At 41.3% G+C, this 25,190-nt stretch overlaps 2 protein-coding genes across 8 annotated transcripts in view; one reads left to right on the forward strand and one right to left on the reverse strand.

Annotated features, from left to right (window-relative positions):
• Nucleotides 1-60: 60 nt before the first annotated feature.
• On the forward strand, nt 61-2,056 carry LOC132193012 (uncharacterized). 2 transcript variants are annotated; one of them, XM_059613294.1, is made up of 3 exons: nt 61-221; nt 611-942; nt 1,729-2,056. In XM_059613294.1, the coding sequence occupies exons 1-3, from the start codon at nt 207-209 to the stop codon at nt 1,934-1,936; spliced, it is 555 nt and encodes a 184-aa protein (XP_059469277.1). In that variant the 5' UTR covers nt 61-206; the 3' UTR covers nt 1,937-2,056. The 2 variants fall into 2 exon arrangements, with proteins under 2 accessions (XP_059469277.1, XP_059469278.1); XM_059613295.1 differs by having other exon boundaries at nt 1,633-1,753.
• Nucleotides 2,057-2,241: 185 nt separating this feature from the next.
• The window catches only part of LOC132193005 (protein pangolin, isoforms A/H/I/S), a 47,526-nt gene continuing 24,577 nt past the window's right edge, over nt 2,242-25,190 (reverse strand). The window contains exons 4-13 of one of the 6 annotated variants that reach the window (XM_059613282.1): nt 19,179-19,314; nt 18,110-18,307; nt 16,475-16,564; nt 15,744-15,846; nt 13,569-13,709; nt 8,573-8,664; nt 7,568-7,698; nt 6,852-7,014; nt 6,392-6,461; nt 2,242-4,922 (exon numbers count right to left, since the gene is read on the reverse strand). In XM_059613282.1, the coding sequence (XP_059469265.1) occupies nt 4,382-4,922; nt 6,392-6,461; nt 6,852-7,014; nt 7,568-7,698; nt 8,573-8,664; nt 13,569-13,709; nt 15,744-15,846; nt 16,475-16,564; nt 18,110-18,307; nt 19,179-19,314 (1,665 nt within the window). In that variant the 3' untranslated portion in view covers nt 2,242-4,381. Of the gene's footprint in view, nt 4,923-6,391; nt 6,462-6,851; nt 7,015-7,198; nt 7,359-7,567; nt 7,699-8,572; nt 8,665-13,568; nt 13,710-15,743; nt 15,847-16,474; nt 16,565-18,109; nt 18,308-19,178; nt 19,321-25,190 lie in introns of all 6 variants that reach the window. The other 5 variants (XM_059613283.1, XM_059613284.1, XM_059613280.1 and 2 more) reach the window with 5 other exon arrangements.

A 25,190-nucleotide genomic window follows, 5' to 3' on the forward strand; every position in this document is an offset into this window, starting at 1 on the left:
GGCTGCAGAATTTGCCGGAGCAGCGCTGAGTGCAGGTCGAAAGTTCCGGCCAATTCGGAATTCGCTTACCTTGATTGAAAACCGCACTTCTTTTTGTCCAAAAAGTGCAGACTTGACGAGTCACCTGCTGCCTCAGCAATCCGACTACCGGCGAGTGCTCCAAAGCCACTGGCCAGTTGGCATTTGTCTGCAAATCAGTCGCCACCATGAACCGCATTTTGGTGAGTTTTCTATTATTAATTTTCTGTACTTTATTACTTTGAGTTCTTGCATGTATTTATAAATTATTAAATAGATTTGATTTGCCATTTTCCCATATAATTTCTATGCAATATTCAGTATTTGCGATCTTTGAAGCATATTATTATAAATTAATTTCCCGAAAATTATAACATAAATGATTTCATCTAAATATATTTATTTTACTTAAAAATTGATTTAAAAAAAAAAGGAACATCTAAAAAAACTGTGCTACAATGTGCTTCAATCTGCAACAGTTTAAAAATTTGAAACTCAATATTAATAATAATTGTTTGAGCCAAATATATGCAACAATTTTTTTTTAATCATTCTTATTCTGATTTTTAACTCTCAAATAAATTTATTTTAGGCGTGGAGTTTGCTATTGAGCTGTGTGGTGTCTCTCGGCTCCTGCTGCTTCAAGATGGACAAGAAGGACGACTACGGATATGGGGGTGGCTACGGTGGTAAAGGCCATGGAGGCGGCTACGGAGGCGGTTATGGAGGCGGCTATTCTGCCCCCATCGTCTACATGCTGCCTGTGATCCACGACTACGGCAGCGGCTACGGAGGCCACGGAGGATACGGCGGAGGCGGCTATGGAGGCCACGGCGGATATGGCATGGGTGGATACGGAGGTGGCTACGGCGGACACGGAGGATATGGAGGCGGCTACCTGGGTGGCTACCACGGCGGCTACGGGTATTAATTTTTTATACTTTTCACGAGGAAATCTCGTCTCCAGAGCGATTTGATGTCGGATTTTGTACAAAAAATAAAATAGAAAAAATCCAGCCAACTTTCAAAAGTGAAGAGTTTGATTTCAATAAATTCCCCTTTTAAAATTTATTATATCCAATCAAAATCTGGAGATTAAGATTTTCTTGTAATTTATTAAATTATTTTTAATAGAAATACTTCAACTGAAAATTTAGTAATTTACGCTGAACTCAATTTTTTCATTTATTTAAAACAAATTTAATTTAAGCTAGTTTGAACTTGTTATGAACCTATAGATAGAATTTAAGAAAGAAAATCAAACTTAAATAATATTTTCAATTCAAACCTCTGATAACTATAAATCATCGCGGGGGGGGGGGGGGTGCAATTAAAATAAATAATAATTAAAAATCAATGGTTGAGGGAATATTTGGAATTTTCAGACTTGGGCATACAACACATCAATTAACTAACGTTCTATGTTCTTTCGAAATTATGATTAAACTTGTTAAAAAATTACAGCAGTTAGAAAACATATTTTTAATAGTTGCAAATGTGAGAAAAATCACTTTTATTGCAAAAAATTGAAGGCGTATTATCTCAGTTGAACTTTTCTGAAAATGTTAACAAATCGTAAGAAAGTCCGGCCTGACGTGAGCGGTGGCCCCACAGGTATGACCACAACCCGTGGGGGCCTCACGGCAGCCTGGGCTCGTCAGGGTACGGCTCGTCCTCCTCTTCGTACTGACCTCCTGTTTCTCTCCGCAGACGCGCCGCCGAACCTGATGCTGAGCCCCATCACAAGGTGATCCACGTGTCCCAACAGGCGCCACCTCCAATTCACGTCATGCACAGCCCCGCTCACCCAGCCATTCACCCTCACCACCACGTGGAAACCTACTACAAGGGCAAGGCGGCCGAAGCCGAGGCCATGGACATGATGGACTCGATGGCACCCATGATGATGGACCATTAACAATAAAAGTTCTATCTCCAAATTTTCAGTTTGCGGAGTAGTTTCTGAATAAAATATTTTTTTACTTAGTTTAATAAAAATAAATGACGTTTTCTTAATAAAAAAAACAACTTTTTTTTTTTTTTGATTGAATATTAAATATTATTCTCATTTTGTTGATGTGAATCAATTTGAAAAATAAAATTAATTAAAAATCTTGATAAAAAGTTTTAATTGTTAATAATGACTTTTATCTTGAAAAATCATATTCAATTTAAAATATTTTAATGATCGGGTAAATTAATTGATTTAAAAAAACATTATGATCGGTTGATGTTTTTTTTATTCGTCTTACATACACTATACACAGGTTTAATAGGAAAACAGTGAAGTTACATTGAAAAAAACACAAGTTAACAAATAAAATCAATTGCACGCCCCCGTTTTTTTTCCATTTGAATGTTGTCGTAGTAGATTTCTTTGTAATTAAGTTCTCCGTCGTTCTTTCGGTACATTTGTATTCCCAATCGATTCCATCCATAAAATTTGGCAACGCAAAAATAAAAACATAGGCCTTAAAAATTCTTCATCATCTCTCTTGTAATTTTCTTTTTATCACAAATGCTGGTGCCAGTCGACCCTGTCAGGGAAAATCCATTCCGCTAAATGCTCTGGCACAACTGATTTTGGTCCAAGTGCGCCCGTCGGGACGACGCCGACTTTCTTTCCACGAGTACAAAAGAAACGAGTCCAAAGTGAGACAGACAGAGAGATAGATAGATAGATATACACGTTGGGCCGCGCGAGCGAGCGAGTCGTCCGGACGGGGCGCGCTGGCTGATTTCTTTTTCGTTCATTTCATTTTTATTTAATTTTTTTACCTATTTTATTTCTTATTTTATTACGAGTGTGTGTGTGTGTGTCGATCGGTGTGTGTACTTATGTTGTTCTTTTTTAAAAAAAGAGGAGGGGTGATTTGTGCTTTGGCCTAAAGATTTGCATGTCTTGTACTCGAGAGGACGGCGCCCGTCCAGCGTCCGCCGGAACGCCCCCTGCGCAGCCCGGTGAAGGGGGGTATTTTTGGGTGGACATTTCTTTCGCCCCCGGCCGGCGCTTGCAAGTAAAAGTAGGTAAGTAGAGTGTGGAGACGTCGCGTGATTTATTAGTTGAGATCCAGCTTTTCAATCGGCCGGCCGGGAGCGAGGGATGCGGACGGGGGTTAATTCCTCCATGGCACACAGGAGAGACGAAATTTGGCAGTAATTTCAATGAGAATAAATCTAAAAATCCAATAAAAATCGATTCGATTTTGGAATTTTTCAAACTAAAACCGGTAATATTTTATTCTTGCATATGAAAGACAACAAATTTTTATTTTAAGTTGGTCAAAATTGAGATTTTCATTTTTTTTTAATATGTGAAATCAGGAATAACCTCCCAATAGGTAGAAACTGACACTAGGAATGCAATTTTTTTTTACCAATTTGGAAATTCGAAATTTTATCGACTTTCAGAATTAAAAATGAAACAATGTACCGGTGCAGTTCAGTAAGCTCTCTTTGTGTATTGTATGTACAACTGAGAGGGGAACGCGTTGGTCTTCTCGGGTGAAAGAGAGTAACAGCTGAGCAAGAGGCTCGGGAACAATTACCAGCAAATGGCACATGTGGAAATACTCTTGAGTTTTACAAAAGTCTGACGTTGTTGGTCTCAAAGTTGCATAATTTATGTGAATAAATCAACAAATCAGATTGACAATTTGCCAACCTGGCATATAAAAACCAAATTTCTAGTTTCTCTTAACGATTCATTCGCGGCAAATTTGACAAATTATATTCCTGAATTATAAAGTAAAAAAAATTGGTTTTCATGGAAATTTAAAAGATATTTTACCTCAAAAATATTTTAAAATTTCACAAAATGCACTCCCGTCTCATTGAGTGGGTAAAAGAAAACCTCAAACGTTGAGCTGTTGGGAAAAGTGTTGGTAAACAGTTTTCATAGTTTATCAGGTACCAAGAATGAATCCTTAATCTTGAAAACAAATATAGATTTGTGTCAAAAAGTTAACATTTCAATTTCCACTTGAGACGAGCAACGTCTTAAAAACAATATAGCAGAAGTAAAATGGCCTATTGTGTAAGAAACTTAATGGAGAGGACTGAGCAACAATTAGGGTTCCGCGCAAGAAAAAATAATAATCAACAATTCGAAGCAGCAACAACACTAGCGCCATCTAGAGAATCTAATTCCCTTTGTTTTCGCGAGTACAAAATTTATATGTCAATATACAGAGCGTTCGGAACCGGAGAGGGGAGGAGAAGCCGGTTCTAAGGGAGACGCTTGCGCAGGGGTTGACGGGCGCTCGTCGTTGCTTGATTGGCACGTGTCTATGGGGCTAATTCGTAATCTGTACACGGAATGCTAGAGAGCCGCTCCCCTGAGCGGGGGGCAGAGGGACGTCCGTCACGTCACTGAAATGGCACGAGCACCACTCGTCTCTTTCACCTGCCCCGTCAACTGGTTCACACTGAGGGGGTTGTTTATGTCGTGGGGGTTGGTGCCCACGGGGTTGCGATGGGGCGGCGGCGGCCCTCCGGAAGCACCGCTGCTCGAGCTCACCGAGCTCAGGGAGGAGGAGGCGGACGAGGGCGGGTTCTGCGGTGGCGGCAGCACCGTCGGCTCGCCATGGTGGTGCTGGAGGGGTGTCAATGGCGACTGCATGCTCATGCACGGCGACGCCAGGCTGGCCGACGGACTTGGCAGCACCATCGAGGGTGAGGTCAGAGACCCCAGGGACAAGCCGCCGGGCGAGGAGAGTCCGTTGATGTCCGACAGCCGGTTCGGCGACTCGTCTCCCAAGCTGCCGCCCCCGTCGCCGCCTCCGGCTCGCGAGTCAGTGGTCATGTCGTCGTCATCGTCGTCACTGGCGTCGCTACCATCGCTGTCCGCGTCGCCGCCGCCCTTGCCGCTCAGGTCCATGTAGCGGATGCACTTCTTCTTGCGCCTGCGCACCGGGAAAAGAAAGGACAGAGTTAGTACGGATGGATCAAGTCAAGGGAGCAGCACTGCATGCGGAAGTACGACTGCGCAACGACCTCTGCCAGACGACCGGTCCACGATTGTTTACCCAACGAGGGTGAACGCAGGGAGAATTCTGATTGGTTGAAAGTTTAGAGCTAAAAGTCCCAAATCAATAATTGAATTGAAATAAATATTGGTATTTAGTAAATAACGGCAAATTCAGAATTTTGTTTTGACACTAGAAACTAGAATAAAAAAAAATACCAATATAAGAATTAATCCCATACTACTTATTGAACTTTTGGGCACATCAAACTTCTCCCTCATCACCGTCACCGGATTTCATTCCAAAATACATAAATCAAATGAAAAGGAAGAAACAAATGAAAACGAATTTCGATCGACCGGTCGTCGCATTTGCGCAGGGTGGTCGTTGCGCGCTTGCTTGCGAATTTCCTAAGAACTAAAATGTTGAGAGAGACGCACGTACGAACGATAAATATATGTTTGGTAAATCATAAATCATAATCAAAAAAACATCTAGGTTAAAAACTGAAAACGCTTGGAGGTTAAAAACTGCGTGCAAAACTGAAAATTAGAACGGGGCTGATTAATTAATTAATTAATGTATGAAGGTGTCAACAACTGCGCATGCCCACACTGAGTGACGATGAACTCACAGAGCGCTACTATAGGTTAACATAAGTGGGTTCCTGGGCCGTGGCTCCTCCTCCGTGCAGGGATCCTGTGGCGGCCCCACTGCCGCTGCTTATTGACCCCTCAGCGGGGCTGCTTGTCAAAACAAAAACAGAACCAGAAAAATGACCATGATTAGAAAAGAGAGTCAAGAGAGAGAGCACCATCAAGATATATATGTAAAAAATATAGAGATAGAGAAACATTCACACATCAAAATATGTAAATGAATTTGCAAAATTGATTATATTTCTTTCAGAAAATGTGTCCCGAATTTTTCTCAAGTCGATCAACACACGAATTTTGAAAAGAAAATTATTTGATGTACTATTTCACTGGTTACTGTTTTCATTTCCCAGCAGCGTCTCTAGAGGGAAGACACATTTTCTGAATGCCACAAAATCTCACCTCCTATACAATACGCAAGGACTCAAGAACTACCCCCGAGGTCTTCCTGCCGAGACGACCCTCGCATGCCACATGCGCAGACACAGCACCACCACCACCCTATTAGTCACACGGTGTTAGAGTACCAGCCTGCCCTGACGGGTGGCGCTGTGCCTTCGGTCAAGGAGACAAGGGACGCTGTGTTTTGTATTAAAAATACCCCTGACACGTGCAAGAAGAAAAGGTTTGTATATACGACAAATTAAACGGAAATAAAAAAAAGGTAAATCGCTGCGTGTCTGTGCACAAATAAAAAACAAACTGAAATGAAAAATGTGTAAACGAGGGGAGAGACGGTGTGATTCGTACCTGCATGGTTTGCACCACTGACTCTGCTGGTCCAGTCCGTACCGGGCCCTGCACTTCTTCATGTTGTTGCCTGCAACGTAAAGGAGCGCGCGTTAGAATCGTCGTGGAGGCTGCGCGGCCGCGCCCACCGAACACCGCAAAGAGTTCGCCTGAGCGTCGACGCACATTTCAAAAATTATAATAATAATAATAATTGCAGAACGGATGAGATCAAATAATTATGTTGCCCAAATACATAGAGAAGCATCAAAAATATATAATTTTTTTGCATTTTTTTTATATGTTTATATATAATATGTATAATAATTTGTATATATATTTATATATCAATATTTTGAAACAGCAAAACAGCCATTCAGACAGCCAGAACATAAAGTAGCAGGCAAAAAGTAGGGGGCGGGTTATACAATGGGTGCATGATAAAAGACACTGAGAGGCCCGCATGCAAACAGGCGCTGACCTCCATCGACGCCTGCGGCGGCGTGCTCCTTGCGCTTCCTCTTCTTGCCGCGCGTTGCGTTGGAGCGCGAAGACCAATCGGGGTACAGCTGCATGTGCAGTTGACGCTCGCGTCGCGCCAGCTCGTAGTACTTGGCCTGCTCCTCCCGGCCCAGCGCGTGCCACTACAAGCACATAAGAGAAGAGATTGCCAGCACGTGATACCAACTAGCCGGCGCTAGGCACTCAGGTCCTGACTGACCCCCCTCCCCTACCTCCCCCGCCACTCTGCTCTGCTCTGATTTGGGCAACATAACGCATTTCAAATCTCTCTCCCTAGTCCTGCAGCTTGGATTAAAGTAGAAGTACCTCCGTCCACCGTCTTCTCTTTCTTTCTCTTCTTCTTCTTAGTGCCGTATCCGTAATTGTCTCGGGCGCTCCAGCCGGGGTAGAGCTGCATGTGCAGTTGCCGCTCCTGCCGCGCCTTCTCGTAATATTTGGCCTGCTCCTCGCGACTCAAACTGTGCCACTACAACCCTCAACCGTTAACAACACTGCTAATCTAGCACCAGCAGGCATAGCGGTTTGGTTTCCCCTGAGCGCCCGCCTGCCGACTCTATCTTACGTCCCGCCCCCCTCCGCAGCCGCCCCCGAGCCGCCTCCGGGCCTCTTGTGATCGAGGCTAGGGCCGTTCGGGGGCGGTTGCGGAGGCCGGCGCCTAAAGCTCTAGCAACCTACCCGCCTGCCGAGGATTTGGTTGATGGCCGCGCTCTCCTTCAGCGTGCACTCGGCCACCACTTTGGCACGCATCTCCTTCATGTACAGCATGAACGCGTTCAGCGGTTTCTTTATGTGAGGCTTCTTTTTGTCTACAAAAACAATTCAATAATCAACATCAATTTTCTTTTTAACTTATACTAAACTAGTCTACAGAAGATAAATTGTAATAATTGAAAAAGGCTGGTCTTGCAGATTTTATTAATTTATTTTAAGTATGCAACCCTCACGACGGCGATGCAATGCAGGTTGCATATAGCATCATATTCAGGTATAAAATCCATTTTATGTCAGAAAACAAGATAAATTTTTTTATAGTAAAAAAGTAACACATTTATTAGATATGAAAAAATATAAATAATCATTAATCATATTATTATTGCTTCTGAAAAGTTTAAGTATTCTCTTTATTTTATCTTGTTATTTGAATTAGAATATCATTTGCAATGGCTTATTAACTGATTTAAAGAAATTTCAAATTGACTTAAAAATTTCAAACAAATCAATAGAACTATAAATAATAAAATTCTATATGGATGGTAACATTTAATAAAAGATGTTTGTTTTAAAGATAAGGTTCAATATTAAAAAAATCCCAATTAATCAGGTTCATAATAAAAAAATGCACCAATTCAATATTTTGTTGAACACATTAATTCTTATGGTTCTAAAGAATTGTTAAAAAATTTCCAACTGTAATAATAACTATTCAAAATTAAGCCACACTTTGCTAATAAAAAATTATAATCCGCAGATATAGAATATAACGCAACTTTTTAATAAATTGTCGACAGAGGGCGTCGGAGAACCACTTGTTCCCTCACGGTGCCAAATTATGGCCTTTTGCTGTTCCACTCTGTTCGATTGTAAGCGAGAAACACAAATAGAAAGACATCCAGCCGAAAAGAGAGAAATATAATCTTTTAATTGAAAGGAAGAAGAGGCAAGAAAAGAGTTGATACGCACCTTGGCTGGCCTGGCCGGAAGACTCCTGTGATTTGCTGCTCTCCGAGGCTGCCGAGCTGGCGCTGCCCTTGTGCTCCGACCTGCGACACACACTGCTCTCATTAGACCAGGGCAGGGAGAGGGGCCCGGCAGCCGTGCCCAGCTGCCAGAGTTTGGTTCTCAGGTCGAAAAAGAGGGGCGGGGGTGGTGCGAGGGCGCGCGCTGAGAAGTCGAGCGGCGCCGTCTGCGGCTCGCAGCGCGCCGCAGACTTGAGCGATAGGTCTTTAGGCTCGTCGGACAGGGCAGGCAGGTGGAGGGGGTCGCGCCCCCGCCGCTTCAGGGTCAGGTCGCGCGGCTGCTCATCGTCGGCCAGGTCCTCGGTCGAGTCGCACTTGACTTTGACCAGGTCTATGGGTTCGTCCACCATCCTCCTGCGGCCGCGACCACCCCCACTGCTGCCAACCACCCCGGCACGACCCACCCTCCCACCGAAACAACCCCTTCAAGGCTTTGTGAAAGTCGCACCCTGATTTGCAGATGGAAATAAAAAATTCGCGAAAGGTAGGAGTGAAAGAATTTTTCCGAAAATTTGGAAAAACCTCGCAAGGGGGTGGAAATTCCCAAAAAACAAAGTTCGAGGGTTGGATCAGATTTGATTTTGGTTAAGAGTGGTTAGAGTTTTTAGAAATTGTCTTTGATTTGGATGATTTTGAATTGATACGGGGCCCTGTGGAGGAATCGGCGAGGGTGGTTCCCAGAATGCGGCGACCGGGGGTTGGTAGCACCCCTGCCGCCGAGTCAAAGCACGGTCTGCGCCCCGGGGGCCGTCAGAAGGCGGGGGCGGTTCGGGGGCAGGGGGTTGGAGGCGTCGGACGCCAAAATCGGTGGCATTGATTGTGCGAGGGTTGCAAGGGCGGCGGGCGCGCGTCTTGGGGCGGCCAAGGGGCTGGTGCGACTCGGGTATTGAAACGAGTATTGATCGGTCGACAAGGGTGCAGGGGTGTCGCGTCGGTGCTGCCACCGCGCGGGCAACGCCGGCGACCGCGTGTAATTACGGGGATGGATTAATTCGGCTCGGGGCATGCCTTCGGAGAGACGCCCCCACCCCTCGGCGCCGGGTCGCCATGGCAACCGAGGGTGCAGCGGCTGAGGCGATGACCGAAGCCATTTTCTCTGCACTTTCCCAATTTCCCGACGAATAACAGCCGCCGGATTATTCTCGTGTGTTTTGTTAGCGCAGGGGCGGCCGCCGACGGCGAAACGAGAGAGGGTGCGCGCCACCCAGAGAATTCTCTCGCAAATTAACGGGAATATACACACGCTGTGTGAGAGAGAGAAGAGGGAAAATTCGGCAGATCGAAACTGGCAGCGAGCTCCAAATTAAATTCTGCCAACTTCTTGCGCCAAACAAGCTGCAGCTTTTCAGCCAGACCCAGCGGAAAGACAATCGATACAATTTAATAATACATGGCGCTAAAAGCGCAAAGGGGAGCCGAAAATACACACGCAGCTTTTCAACAGTAATCTTCAAGTGCGTTAAGTGAGCGCGTGTTTTGCGAATTTCCTTTTGTTCTCGACTTTCGGGGGAGAGGAAACACAAAAAGTTTCCCCATTGCTGGAAACGTGCAAGAAATGCAAAATCCAAATCAGCTTGTATATTATATAATCTCAATTACCTAAAAAACTGGGGAAAAATTGAGTTTTATTTATCCATAGTGCAAATCTCCAGCTTGAATGACTGATTAAATAAATGCAATGTTCTTTAAAAGAATTTGTAAGGTATTGAAGTGGCGCAAATACTGGAAATATCACAATTTTCTTTAAAGATTAGAAGTAAATCTATTTTCCAAAGCGTGCAAAATAATATGAATTTTTTTTAAACAAAATCAATAAAATAAAAATCACTGAAATAACTGGGTATTAATGGAAAATAAATTCTACTTGATTAGCAGAATTTTCAAAAAATGCGGATATTTTTGCAAAAAAACAGAACTGCTTTAAACGTAAGTTTTTCTTTTCAAATTTATATGAATTCTCTGTATTTTTACTTCCATTAAAATTTGAATTAAATTTGCCAGAAATTTATTTCCTGTTCCAATCACTTCTTTAAACTCTTGAAACAAAAGCTTGACACTTCTTGTATTTAGCAAAACTTTTCCCATTAAAGAGGCAGTGTTTTTTTCCTTTGTTTTCCTCATCAGCCTTCCCGGAATGCATCCGCGGAAAAATAGTTCATTAACTTTTTCCCTCAGTCAGTTTCAGAGGCAAATATTTAAATAGCAGCTCACTAGCGTAGCGAATTTCGCTGCAAGCCGCGCTATATACATAAATATCTACCTAGCGCTCTCACTCACTCCGGCTGGCACGCCAGCCTTTGAAGTCGCGGAAAATTGTTTGTGCATGAATGAAAAGATACACATACACACACAAACATAGAGTTCAAAAATTGTTCTCGCTCGTTTCGTCTTCAAACGGCGAGGGCCAAATGAAATAAAGCAGCAAATCAGCAGCGGCTCCAAATGAGCGCGAGAGTTAAAAGTGAATGAAGGGTGTGTGCGCGCGCGGCGGGCCAATTTGCACGCCGCCGCTCGCAAATCGTCAGTTGTTTGAAGTTCAATTAGCGCAGGTGTTGGTTGCCTTTGATATCGAGCTGCCGTGCAAGAAAAGGAACAAAGGCGTCGGCCGGGTGCAAAACAAATTGGAACAAAATCGGCCGGCGACACACCAACCGATCAAAGCGAGCAAATAGGGGCAAAAAGAAAAGGGTTCTCAAATTCCTGCGTGAATGAAATTTCAGATGTGTGCATATGAATGGCGAAAGGTTAAGCCATTTGATGGAGAAGCTTCAAAGAGAACAAGATTTTTGGAAGCGAATAATTATTTTTAAATAGTTTCCAAATTTCCAAAACAAAAAAGATACAAATGGCCAAACTAAATTTCTAAACACTTGAAACTATAATTGTAAAAATGTAATTAATTTTATATTCAATTTCATCTCAAGAAGACACATATTGCTTGCCAATAAAATTTTATTGAAAAGCAAGAAATCGATAAATTCAAATAGAAAAAAAATTAAGTTACAATTTTTTGAAGTGCTAAACTCCTTTTTTAGAAAAAAAAAAATTAAAAAATTTAATTTGTTTGAAAAAGTTGACACTCAAGGAGATGATATGGAAATGAAGAAAGTTGGGCTTTTTCCTCGTTATTAAAAAAAATGGGATTTTATTCACATATTTTGTATCTCACTTAAATTTGAAATATTATTTTATTAGAAAAAAATTTTACTACCATTAATTATAAAAATAATTTCTAATTTCTTATAGAATTACAAAAAATTCACTCATGAAATTTCGATGAGAACTTTTTTCAAGCTAGTGATGCTAGAGGAGGTTTAATCAGAGTGAGTCTGGGTGTAACGAGGGTGTTTTCGCCGCTCTGACTGATGCTCATTTGCTTTTTGCCTTTCCGGCCGAGAAGAAATTCTCATCAGCGCGCGCGAGAGAGGCTGTGATGAAAAATTGCTCGTTCGCGGCGCGGCGACAGTAATTAGAGGCTGAAGGATTCCGAATCGGGGGGATCGAGGAGCGGCAGATGAAGAGATTTTTATTTTAAAAAAGCGGCAGCGAGTGAGTCATGCTGCAAAATGTGGAAAAGACAAAAAGAGTGATGAAAGCGGGCGGGCGGGCGAGTGCGCGGGCGGAGAGAAAGGCAGGGAGCGAACGGGGGAGGCCATTTTACTGCTGCGAATGGATTTTCTGGCTTAATGAGAATTTTATCAAGAGAGAAAGGGATGGAGCGAGCGAGCGGGGGATGCAAGCGACGCCAGAAATCGCGGCGGCAGTTTTGAGTGGCGTGAAGCTGCAGCCATCAAAGGACTGTGCGAAAAACGAGCAACCGAAAATGTTGTTATAAATATGAACATATATTTATTGTTTGAAAATAAAAAACGGGCGAAAACTAATTACTGCAAGTAGCGTAGAGAATCCGGCGGCACCGGGGAATAGCAGCTTTTTCCATCGGCTGCCCGATTATTGGAAAAAATATCGGCGATCGAAGGGCGAAAGTGCAAAAAGGCAGCAGCAGCTCTCCTGCAAATTGCTGCTGCCTTTTGATGACGAAAAAACGAACAGGAAAACGCCAGGCTTTATTTTTCTATTTCATGGTTAATTTTTGCAGAGTTTTATGGAAAATGTATTAAACTCCTTAGTTTGCACTCCAGTTCTCCAAGTAGGGTGTGAACAAAGGAGATAAGCTTAAACTTGATTGACAATTCTTTAATCTCAAGATTTACTCAACTACGTCCAATTTTTTCTTTCAATTGAGGAGATAAATAAGCAATCAGAATTCAGATTAAAAAATCAAATTTAATGAAGATTACTTCGTCAAAGTTATCTTCTAGAATAATTAGCCTCTTTTTACATCTGTGGTCTCAAGATAAACGTGCGAATTCGTTTATCGAAGGTGTGCCGAAAATACCAATATTTATCTTTGCATGAAAACTGCGCTGCCCCACGGTCGCGGCCTTGGAGCTCTAATAAAAATGTTGGCGTAACTTTTTCTCTTCAACGCCGCATTTTTGTGGTGAATTATAATTCTGAAAAAGCTGCGGTCGCGCGAGTGCATTTCGACATTGTGAGTTGGGGGAGAGATAGCAGCGAGGTGACAGAAAATGTGTTAATTGCTCTGCAGATAAAAATCTAATCTGGCGCGATGCAAACAACGGACCGAGGGACTGAATTAACGCGCTGGTAAAGCGCGCGTCGAAATGGAAGAAAAGCCCCGCCGAGTGGACTGCCGTACGCAAATTAAAAAATTTATAATTACTCGCGCACACACACGACGAGTGTGCGGGTGATGCAATGCGCGTGAAAAGTGGCTGCGGTCGTCGGAAATGAAAAAAGCGGCGAGAAAAGAAGCTCGCTAACGAGGTGCCGTCTGCGCGCACTTTTATATTATATTGTGCTTTGATTTAATTAGTGGGTGGGTGGGAGAGTCAGAAAGAGGGTTAAATAGGTACCTGTGGTTGGTCGGCTGCTCTGAAGAGGCGAGTTCCTGCTTGGGCCCCGGTGTCACGATGGCCGGGTGCGAGGCGAGGTGGTGCGGGCTGAGGCCGGGGTGCGGGGGGATCAACCCGGTCGGGGAAAACCGGTAGAAATCACTGCGAAAAAAAAATACATAAGTCACATTCGAAGTTAAAATTTCCTTAAATCCTAAATCATATCTTGATATTCAAGAGGAATCAAAAGATGTACATAATCATTTTTTTTTTAAATTTTATTCAAGCATAAAATTTAGTTAAATTGATCCCTGATTTTAGAAGAAACTGGAAATTTACAGTCTGCTCAGAAATTTCAAATTTCACCTCGGTGAGAATTAAATGATTTTAGTTTGAAATAAAAATTTCCACTCTCAAATTGACACTCAACATTATCAGCTTGTCATTAGCTTATAAAAATTACACTCATTGCAAATTAATAATGTTAAAACCCACTATCAGAACAAGATAATGCAATAAGGTAAAAAAGTGGCATCTTTCTCGAATCAAAGGTTTGTCTTCACTCTTTTTATTGTTGTTTATTATTTTATCTCTCTTGAGAATAATAATAATCCCTCGCGTATGTTAACAACACAGATTTAAAAAGATCTTTCCTTATTCGGCCTCAACTTTTCTTTCTCTGCCATTCCAGGAAAATTGTGTATTTCTGAATGTGTTGGCCGGAACAAAAACTCTCTTATTTCTCCCTTCTATGAGAATGTGTGTGGCACATCGTGCGGAGCAGTGAATGAAAGAAACGCGCGGTCCCTCAAGACAAACTGCTTTGAGAAACAAACCACACTCACATGCGAGAGGAGCACCGTGAGTTCTGATTAGGCATTTCCTTCCTCGTCGGCGCAAACCGCACATGCTGCTCTCTCTCGTTAGCAGGGGAGCGAGCACCTCCACCTGGCCCCTCGAGACTCAAATTATCACCCATTCATTCATTTGTCCTTGTTAGATTCGAGTAAGTGAGTGATCGTTCGCGTGCACTCGCAGCAAAAATTAAATCGAGCTGTGAAAATCAAAGCTTTTTTCTCAAAGTGGAAATGTTATAAGTTATTACTTTGAAAAATCATATGAACATTTAAATTAAATTGTAAAATGAAATTTAAATTATCAAAACTTAAAATTTGGATCTTGCTTAAAATGTGCATGAGATATTTTTTGTCTGCAAAGAACTGTTTTGTCTGCAAAGAACTGTTTTGTCTGTTTTGTCAGAAAATACAAAAAATTGTCAAAAGAATATTGATGTTAAAACTGAAGTTCGGCTTTATCTTGATTGTTTTTTACTCAATCACATATTTTTATAGAAAATATCTTGCGCTACAAAACCTAATTGAGCCGAATTTCAACCGATAATTTAAATTTTCCGGCCATTTTACGATTTCCATGAGTACGAGATTTTAAACATACGGCGGAATTTTTTTTATTTTATTACACAATTTTCGTTTACCAGTGCAAGAGCGGTAAGAAAAATTTTATGATATAAAATTAAAATGGGTGTTAATTTTAATTCAGGATGTTAAACACAGGAAATTGTCTAGAGAAATAATAAAAAAATGAGGAAAAAGAGCAATGAATTCTGTTCATTTTTTGTTTATATTTTGCTCGCAGGTTATTTTCAAGTATAAAACAATTGGCGTTTTCTTTTCACGCTCAACACGCCTGCAAATGAAATTTCAATTCCGGCCAATCCCATTTACCGCGGAGAGCTGCGATTGAAGCCGTTCAAACGGCGCGTCAACGAGAGAGAATTAAAGATCTTTGATCGTGCGAGAGGCAAATTGGCCTGCCAATCTCCCTCAACAGCAGCTGCACCGCGAGTTGCAGCAAAAACTATAGTGAGCTTTGCGCGCGCGAAAATAAAACTGAGAAAGATCAAAGGTTTTGCGATTGAAATTCGGCTTCATTTGCACGTGATTATACGAAAATTCCGTCATGCAAAAGTGGCCGCAGGCTGCTCTCTGTGAATGGAGCCAGCGAGTGTTTAAACTAATTTGTGGCAGACAAATAAAGCGGCCGTCGAGTGTCTTTGAGCGAAACAGCAGCCGAGCGAGCGTTTACGGCGGAGCAGAGACAGAGAGACACTCTTGAGTAAATTTCCTCACAAGCCGCTGATCAAAGCGACATGCAGAGGGCTCAAGGACAACCTACCTGGGCAGACTTGTACTTGTGATGGGCAAGGACGACGGGTACGGACTTCGGAAGCCGGCACTCGCCGATGAGATCGGGTACATGCTGGGGGCGTGCCTGTCAAACCAATTGTAGGAATCAATATCTTTGCCAAAAACACACATTTCTTAGGAAAACTTCACTTTGAACTCTGACCAATTCACCAAGAAAGTCTTTTTAATAGTTTTACTTGAATCAGTAATTCTTCCCGTTCTTTTACATAGTTTAAAGAAAAGATTATTTTAATTTTTCTGTAATTTTTCTAAGATAAAAATATCTCATTATTTCCTATAAATTTGAAGAAAAAAATGCATCGAAAATTTTTTTTCAAGAGTTTTATCACCCTGATAAAAAATGTGAGGGAATACTAACCAAAAATAAAAACTTTGAGGTAAAATAAAATAATTTCAAATTGAAATATGAAATTATAAAAGAAAAAATATTTCGTTAAACTCAAAAATCTCTTTTCAAAAATTAAAAAGACACTTTTCACACATACCTTTTAAAAATTAAATTATTAAAATATTCAGATGATATTTACTCACTTTTTAAATTTCATTCCTTGGAAAAATATTTTCCATGTTAAAATATTTATTTTGTAAATAAATTTTATTATTAGTTATTATTTTCTATGTAATTGCAACATTAACAAAATTATTGGCACATCCGATCAGAGTTCACGATTAGAGGGAAACGCTTTAGGGTAAAGACTTACCAAGAGGCAACTTGTGAAATTTCGGGGCTGAGCATGGGGTAGGGGTATTGGGACGCGGCGAACGGGTACATTGGGGGCCTCGTTAGACCTGCAAATTGAAAAATAAAACAGCGTTAGGATTAACCTCACGAGACGCCGACTCGTTTCAACACCAACTACATAAAAGAATCAAAGCTCCCTCTCGAAGGGCAAAAGTAGTGTTTAAGTAAGTAATCCCGGCTCATGCAGACACATGCAGACCCACCGCCAGTCAAGTCCGTTTTGTTTCCGAAGCCGCAAAAGTGCCTGCGAAAAAAGAGATAGGAAAGAAAGAAAGAGGGAAGCAGAAGAGATGAAAAACGACCAGCCGACCGCTGCAACTCGTGTCGCGTAATCCCTCAAAGAATTCCAGAGAAATACCAACCTAACCAGTTTAATTTTTTTTTTATTAAAATGCCAAAGCGGAAGGAAAATTATAAGCAAAATTAGAATTAGATAGAAAAGAAAGTTTTATTGTAAGATCTAAATTCACTAAGCTTGCTGCTGCTGCTGATTTATTATTTTTTATTCTTTTAGATTTTCTCAACAGTTCCGAGGAGGGAATCCGTACAAGTGCCGGGTCAAAATCAGCGCCCCCGTTTGTTGCGAAGCAGCAGAAGCCAGAGGTGAGGCAATTAGAAAGAGCAAAAGAGAGGCCGTACACAGACACCGCAACCAACCAACCAAGTTTTTCCTACTGGTGTGTCTGGGTATGTTCTACACGCGCGTCCATACAGATTGAGCTAGGGTGTAAGAGATTTCAGCCTGCCGCGTGGAAGACCCGAAAAGACACCTCGCCAACACCAAACGACAACGCCACCCTCTGCCATTTTCGCCACAAAGCGAAATTGCTCGACTGTATGATTAATTAAAGGGATTTACTTCCGGATACACCAAAATCTTTCATGAAAGTTAAGTATGGATTGAATATTTGAATTATTTTGAGCAAGAATTAAAAAAAAAATTGGTTTGAAAGCTCCATAAAATTTTGTCAAGAAAAAACATATGAATCGTTCCACAGAGTTCAAACAAAATCTTGTTCGAGTCTTTTTAAAAACAATTTAAATTATGTTTAAAGCAAGAAGATTCTGAATTAAATTAATTTCTTTTTATCAAATTAAAATTGACTATTTTAATTTCATTTCAAAACATTGAACACAAGATTTAAAATATAATATTTAAAAATATTTTTAAAGCTATAAAATTTTTTATGCTTGTGAAATTTGCCCAAAAATATACTCAAACCCTGTTTCTTCTCTTTAGACACTTTTATTTGACATGATAATTATCATTGAATTAAAAAAAAAGTGGAAATTTGAATGAAACACTCGGGATGATCCGGATTTTGAGTCGAGGCCCTAGGGAGAGAGTGGCGGGCCGAACGAACGAACGAAAATTGGGCAGGCAGGCAGCACGCGCCCCGCCACAAGGGGTTATGCATATTCAAAGAACTATCGATTTTAACGAGGAGTCGCTGCTCCTCTCTCGGATGGGGTGGCTCTACTTCAAAGGGAACGCCGGCTGCCTGGCTGCTCATTAAAGTGTCGTAATGGGGGCGCACCCCCGGTAATGAGATTGCACCCCCCGCACCCCCCTCCAACCACCAACTGCCAACCTGTGGCCAACAGCCGCTTCCACTCGTTGGGACTCAGGCCCCCAGGGGCCGGCGACGACCGGCTCATCAGCCGCGGCGACGGCGGCAACGCTGGCGACGACGACGGGCACCGAGGCGGCGGCGCCGGCGGCGCCACCGACGGCGCACCGCCTACTGCTACGGCGGCCAGTCCGAGGCCCAGTCCGCGCCAGTAGTCACCTGCGAGGTCACACACAACACAAAAAGTTTGACTCAAGACAAAAATTAAAACATCACAAGGCAAAAATTAAATGAAAAAAAAAAAATGATTTTTAAAAAAATTAAAAGAAAAACACCAAAGAGACGTGACGCGAAAATTGGGCGAAAATGAGCGGCCAGCGGAATTATGGTTTTTATAAGTTATTAGTCACTGTTAATTTGGTAACTATTCTTAAAATTTAATTTCAATTCTTTAATTTCAGATTTTCAGTTCATTTTTTTTTATTTAAAAGATGAAATAAAATTGAGATAAGTTCTGCAGCTCAAATTGCTTTGATTTGCAATGATTTTTGCAAATATTAGTAAAAAATGTTGGAAAAATTCAACAGTTAAGAACTAGTAAAATATCTTAGAGTACATTTCAAAAATATTCATTAATATTAACTTAAGTTGAAATTGACTTATTTTTAGGAATATTAATTCTTTTCTACAATATTAAGTTGAAAAGATCCAAAAATGTTTATGAATTTTTATATAATTTATTACTGGCATTTTCATAATACTCAAGACGTGCTCAGACGTTGTGAAAATTAAGCCAATTTAAAATTTGAGATCGTTTGAGAAATTTTAAAATTTCTTTGTAAAACCGTTTACATCCCTTTTAAATTCTTATATATGATTTTGATTATTATGTTTATATCTGGATATTTATTAAAATTCAAACTCTAGTTTTACCCAAGCTTATGCAACCCGCACAGCCCAGCATTCCAAAGTCAAGCCGAGCGGGTTGCATACCTTTGCTCGGGGAAAGTTCTCGTATTTTTTCCTCTCCACGAATGGGAAAGAAAAGCCGTGGCCGCTCTGCGCACACACTTTGATCTGCGCAACTCACCCATGGCGCCGCTCTTGGTGTCCAACTGGTAAGGGGGGATGCCCATGTGGGCCGGCGGGGGCTGCGTGAGGTGATCACCGTTGTGGCAGAAGAAAGGAAGGCCCGGCGCTCCAGACGCCAATCCCATCTTCCCCGCCTGGAACAAAAATAGAAATTTCATTTAATAAATATATTTCTCAAAATTAAAAAATAAATCTGCCAAAAATTGTACAAATTGTTTTTCAATGACGTTTCTTTTGATCTTTTGAAGGAAAACAAATGTTGTCGGTTATTCTCGCCTTTGAAAAAGTTCAAGTGCCACCGCAATTAGGATAATGGAATTAGAGCTCTCGTTCGCTTTGCTCGGCGCTCGTGTAGTCAAAACTAAATTTTCCCAACAGGTGTTTCTGTCTGTGTGTCGTCGTCGAAGGCAAAGCGCGTTTATCTGCCAAGCAGCATCCGCAAAAGAGGCAGGCGCGACGCCCTTTTCGCCGCCAAACTTTGCCGCCGACGAAACAAAGCGCTTTGTTATCAAATTATCACCGTGTGATTCCAAAACGCAAATTTTGCGTTAACACTGTAACGATGAGTTTGAAATCATTTGCACCTTGAAATCAAAAAATAATTTCAACAGCATAATAACATTTATAAAAATTCAAAATTCGAAGCATTACAAATACCAAAAATAAGTTTCATTAAATTGCATTTGGCCACTGTGAAGAACATAAATATTTTAACTTGCAAACTGCATGTTGCTAATTTTGGTTAATATAAAACCATGCAAAAATTTGCAACTGTCTTTTAAAACCAAAATTTTGAAAGAGTTCATACCGGCGATTTTTTTATTGCATTTTGCACATGAGAGCAAAGTATATTACAAGTCAATTAGATTATCACTGATAATTTTTTTTTTAATTATCACTGAAGAAAAAAAACAGTCATAGAAAACTTCCAAGATTTAATGTATTTCTGATCCCCTAGACAGTATTCTATTTTCTATTCCTTTGTTGGTTTTGGGCAGGAAGCAACAATTTGCGATTCAAATCAACAAGAGGCGATCAAAAGAGTCTCTCTTTGTGTTGGCGATTTCCATTTCACGCAATATTTGCTCTCTTTCTCCAGACAAGAATATATCGAGAGAGGGTCCATCATCCCCCTGTCCTGTACGCGGACAAACAGAGTAATGGCGCGCGAGAAGCCGCCGCTGGACGTCCGGCCAAACTCTCGGGGAAGATAATTATCCGGGGCGCATCGCTGCTTTCCCATGCAGGGTCAAGTCCCCCCAGGGATGGGGTGACATCCATCCACTTTAAGTTTGACCCAGTTGAGCGACATCAAAGAGCTGCAAATAAGAATGTACGGCGCGGGAGGAGAGAGACAGATGCAATCGCCCCACTGTTTTAATTCGCCGCGAGATCAAAGAGCTTTCGCGTTTCCACACGCCGACGCATATTTTAATAAAAAAAATCCGACCCCTCGCATTCGGCGTCTTCTCGTGTTGCAGGGGTGCAGGTGCAGCGCATCAACCCTTTTCGCAGCACCTGTGCTTCTAAATCCGAGGAGGCGCCACCCCTGGTGGGCCACGCCCCCGCGCGCCACGGCGCGGCCGCCGATTTTTGCGCCAGGCGGCGACTGCGCCGAGCACGTGCCGACTAATTAACCTGGCCCTTGAGTTACGACTGCTGCTTTTTGATCGGCAAAACTAATTAGGGAGGTACGGACGGCCTGCGGAAAAATAATAACACACGACGAGAAGAAGAAGACGAAGCGTGGCAACGCCGCGGATTTTTCGAATCTTAAGCGCCCGCTTTTGTGCGGAAAAGCGGCTTTGCGCGAATCGGGCCTAATGGTGCGGGGGTTTGTAACAACGGCGGTCACACAAAAAATCGATCCCTGCTCGCAAAACCGTAAGAAGGGAGCGATGCGCTCTGGGCGAATTTGTTTCAATTACAAAGATTCATCAATTTGTCATAAAACTTTTCATTCAATCGTCCTAGGTGTAAAATTTTTATTCCGCTGTAGGCGAAGCATAATTTAATAATTTTAATTGACCAACTAACACAACTAAAATTAACTTTTTTATAAGATTTATTCACAAACATATCTGAATAAGATCAATTACGTTGTTTGCGGCCACATTCTATAAAAAAATCGCTTTATTTTATAATTATTCATTTTTTTTATAGATATGTTTTTTCGCATAAATTTAAATGCAAGGAATCTTCTATTTTATAGACTATTTTAATTTATGCAGAAAGTACGATCGATTCTCAAGTTTCACCCAAGAACACACAACATGAAATTCTTACTTGATTGCAAAGTCTTTGCGAAATAATAGCGTTAATGCGGATGCGCGTCTCTTTTCCTCCCTTGCACTTCACCGGAGAACGTGCACATTTTTTGCGCACTCTCGTCGGACTTGCAGATCGTCCTCAAGATGGGGGTGCAACGTTCCCTGGAGAGCAACCCGTCTCGTGACCTGCTTTTCCCATTTTGTGTTTCAAACTCTTCTCGAATTGATTCCTAACTGTCTCCGTTTCCGGATCAGGGCGATTAATTTGTCTCTTTTCCCGAGCTCTCTCCTGTTGAGCAGAAGAGAGGCTTTCTTTTTCTAATCTCCCTCGCACACAAAAAGAAGGAAGGAAGGAAAAGAGGGAGCAAATCAAGTGTGAAGCAATTAGCAATGGTCAATTATTTGAGGTCGCAGCAGCGCACCCACCGTGCGTGCGTCCGCAGAGATTTCGGTTATGCAACAGTGGACAGCGAAAAGCTGCAGGGGTAAAAAAAAAGAAACAGGGAGGGAGGAAAATCGCATTAGTGCAAACTGGAAACGGTCATTAGTACTCTTGAACAGAACACGTGAGGCTTTGAACCAAAGGTTTCCCAGAAAATTGCTTAAAATAATTTTTAAAATTAACTTTTGATGGAAAGTTACTTCATAAATATTTGATTAAAAATTTTATGGCTTTCCCACTGAATAAATAAGTGATGTGGAGACTGTTGATTCCTTTTAATTTCATTAAAGCCTTTTTTAACAGACCATTAAATTGAAAGTTTTTAGGAGCAAACTTTTTCTAGGTAGATTAATTATTTCAGTTTCATAATTTTGCACAATATTTTAATTTGTATTTTGGCTTTTGGCTCCTTTTAAAGTGAACAAAACTAATGAAAAATCAAATAAGTTGTTAACGAAATTCCCAAATTTACTGTTCGTTTATCAAAATTTTATTTTCTATTTACGATTTAATTTTTGATTGCCACCTTTATTATTCAAAATCAAAATTTACTTTTGCATTTGCTGATTTTAAAACAATACACGTTCCAAGATGAGGTTTGCACTTCAGAGCCCTTTGGAAATCAAGGCACTCTGCGGGATTTATTTCGCGATTACGTCCCCGCGGCGGTTGCAGATTTTCCGCCGAAGGAGCACTGAGAGGCGCGGCGTGTGCGAAAATGTGCATAATTTTCCAGGCCAACGCACGCAGGCAGCGGACGAGCCTCGCGGGAGCACAATCGTAATAACAACGCGATGATATATAAAGAGCGAGAGAAAAAAAAATAGCGGCCAACCAGAAGGAAAGAAAGCAGCTCGGAGCGCGAATCGCAAATCCATTGTTCGTTCGGCACTTGCAAGTGTAGTAGTAAATAACGAGCAGCCCAAACGCGCAAAAAAGAAGGAGTGTGCAAAAGAAAGAGAGAAGCGAGAAATAACGCCGGGTACTTGTGATAATTACGGCGGCTCGGTCTCGCATTTGGCTGATTAAAACTGCTGCTGCTGCTGCTTTTATCCAAATAAGCTTTTCTCGTCTCGTCACGAGCATGCAGCAGCGATTTCTCAATAATTATTACAAGCCCACGGGGGGCGAGAAACAATAAAGGGCTGCTGCTGCTGCTGTCAGTGACATACCTGAATGATCGCTAGCTCGCAACCCTCCCTACCTCCCCCTCTGTGTATACACACACAAAAGGGCTCGGGGTTAAGCGAAACGGCAGGGGCTGAAAACGGAGCCGCTGTTGTGATATACCCACCCTATGCACTCACCCACCCGAAATATGTACATATATTGTTATTAAAATATTATTCATAACACATTTAATAATTCTATCCATTCATAGACCGACATGTTGACGTTCAATTATGCGTGCCCACAACAGGTCCTCGAATTACGGCTTACCAGAAGAGCGGCCTTAATCAAATTCGTACACATATGAATCCATCGAGCGCAGTAATGGACCAGTTTGTGGGGTGGCGGCTGCTGCAAATGATGTGTCGGCCAGTCTTTGAGCGGCACCCAACAGGTACGATATAATTATTTCGATTATTGCCACTCGCTTTGTGACGTTCGAAAACGTCGCGTTTGTGGTCCGCGATTGTTCCAACGGCTCTTTTGATGAAACGAGCGCACCAAATTATTGAAAAATAAAATTGTATAAAAAAATCAATTTTTTTATATGACAGGTATAATTTTGGAATTACAAAAAATTAACAAAAAAACTCCAAAATTTTAAATAACTATTGATCTATAAAAACGGCAAAAAAAAAAATTCAATATAGATGGCTAGCATTTATCTGAAAATTCCTAAAACTTTGTTTTCGCCCGTTCTTTTTATTTAAAATCCAGTAAATCTGAAGTTATATAGTTTTTTTCAATGATCACCGTGCTCCTTTAACCAATTAGCAGGAGAATTTTTTCACAACCAAAACTGCCTTCCTCTTCCTCTCGCATATAATCGTCAAAGACCTTCTCCATCCCACTTTTTTCCTTTCTTTGTGCTCGCCGAGGCTCAAATTGAATTAGCTCCGTCTGATTGGTGTAAGCGGCGAATGAGCAATCTTGTGTGAAAAAGAAATCAGTACTTTTTTTTGCAGCACAAAGCAAAATAAGCATACACACACTTATTTATTTTCTGCCCTCTTTGATAGCTTCTCTCCGTTTTTCTCCCTTCAGGTGCATTAAAGCTTTTCCTTTGAAACCTTAAGAGGGCTGCAAGATTTGAGCCGTCGCCACCGCTGCCGCCGCGAGGGGTTGCTTAAGCAGCTAGATTAAAAATTTTCAACGTTCGCCTGCCTCCCTCTCGGGCAGAAGGAAAATGTCAAAACAGCCCTTGCGCTCTTTAAGCTTTTTATAAATTCATAATCCATACTCTCTCTGCCATCCCTTCTCGAGGTTTGTTCCGAGGAAACAAAATTTTCCAGCTCCGCGAGCACATATATTTTTTACATCCATATCGACGCAAATTGGATGAAAAGTTTTTGAACTGGCGGGCGGGCACTTGACGCGGAGCTGGATTAAGTTAAAGAGGCACGTCGTGTAATGCGTTCAATGAGAGCGTACTTGACATGATAATTATCCCACTGATTATCCAGTTTTTTTTTGTAGTGTAGAAAAATTATGCGTCTTAATATGATAAAAAAATAATGAAATTAAATTTATATTTAGAAGAAGCTTGAATAAATTTTATACAAATTAAATTTCAATTAATTTTAGCTCACTTTTTTAAGCTGGGAACATTCTACAATAGATAATAATTGCTAGTTTCTGGTTTACTGCAACAATTTTAAAACCTTGAAATTTATTTACAAGTCTATATTGACGGATTAAAAACTCATAATTTAAAATTTAATCTAGCTTCATCTGACAAATTCATATTATTTATTTCTAATGTAGGAAAATTAATTCAAATTTTGTACGCATCAAACCAATAAATAGCCAACCAAATAGGGAGAAAAATCATAACATGATTTCTTTCCACACCAATTATTTTTATAGCTTTTTAAGGACATCTATCCATCTATATCGAGTGATAATTTGAAAAGCACCCCAGGCCGCTTTCCCGCTCATTTACAATAAGCAGACGGATCATTAAAACCACCCCGCTGCGAAAATATGAGAGTTAATATAACAAGTACTTGTGTGCATTGTGTACGTAGTCATTCGCAGGCATGCGGCCGGTCGTCATTACGCTTACCCGAATGCACATCAATATTTCCAATTTGAGGCCGCACTTTCCGGAAAGCACGCAGCCAGCCAG

Source organism: Neocloeon triangulifer, unplaced genomic scaffold (assembly GCF_031216515.1).
Source record: "Neocloeon triangulifer isolate White Clay Creek 2 clone unplaced genomic scaffold, ASM3121651v1 ptg000003l, whole genome shotgun sequence".
NCBI lineage: Eukaryota > Metazoa > Arthropoda > Insecta > Ephemeroptera > Baetidae > Neocloeon > Neocloeon triangulifer.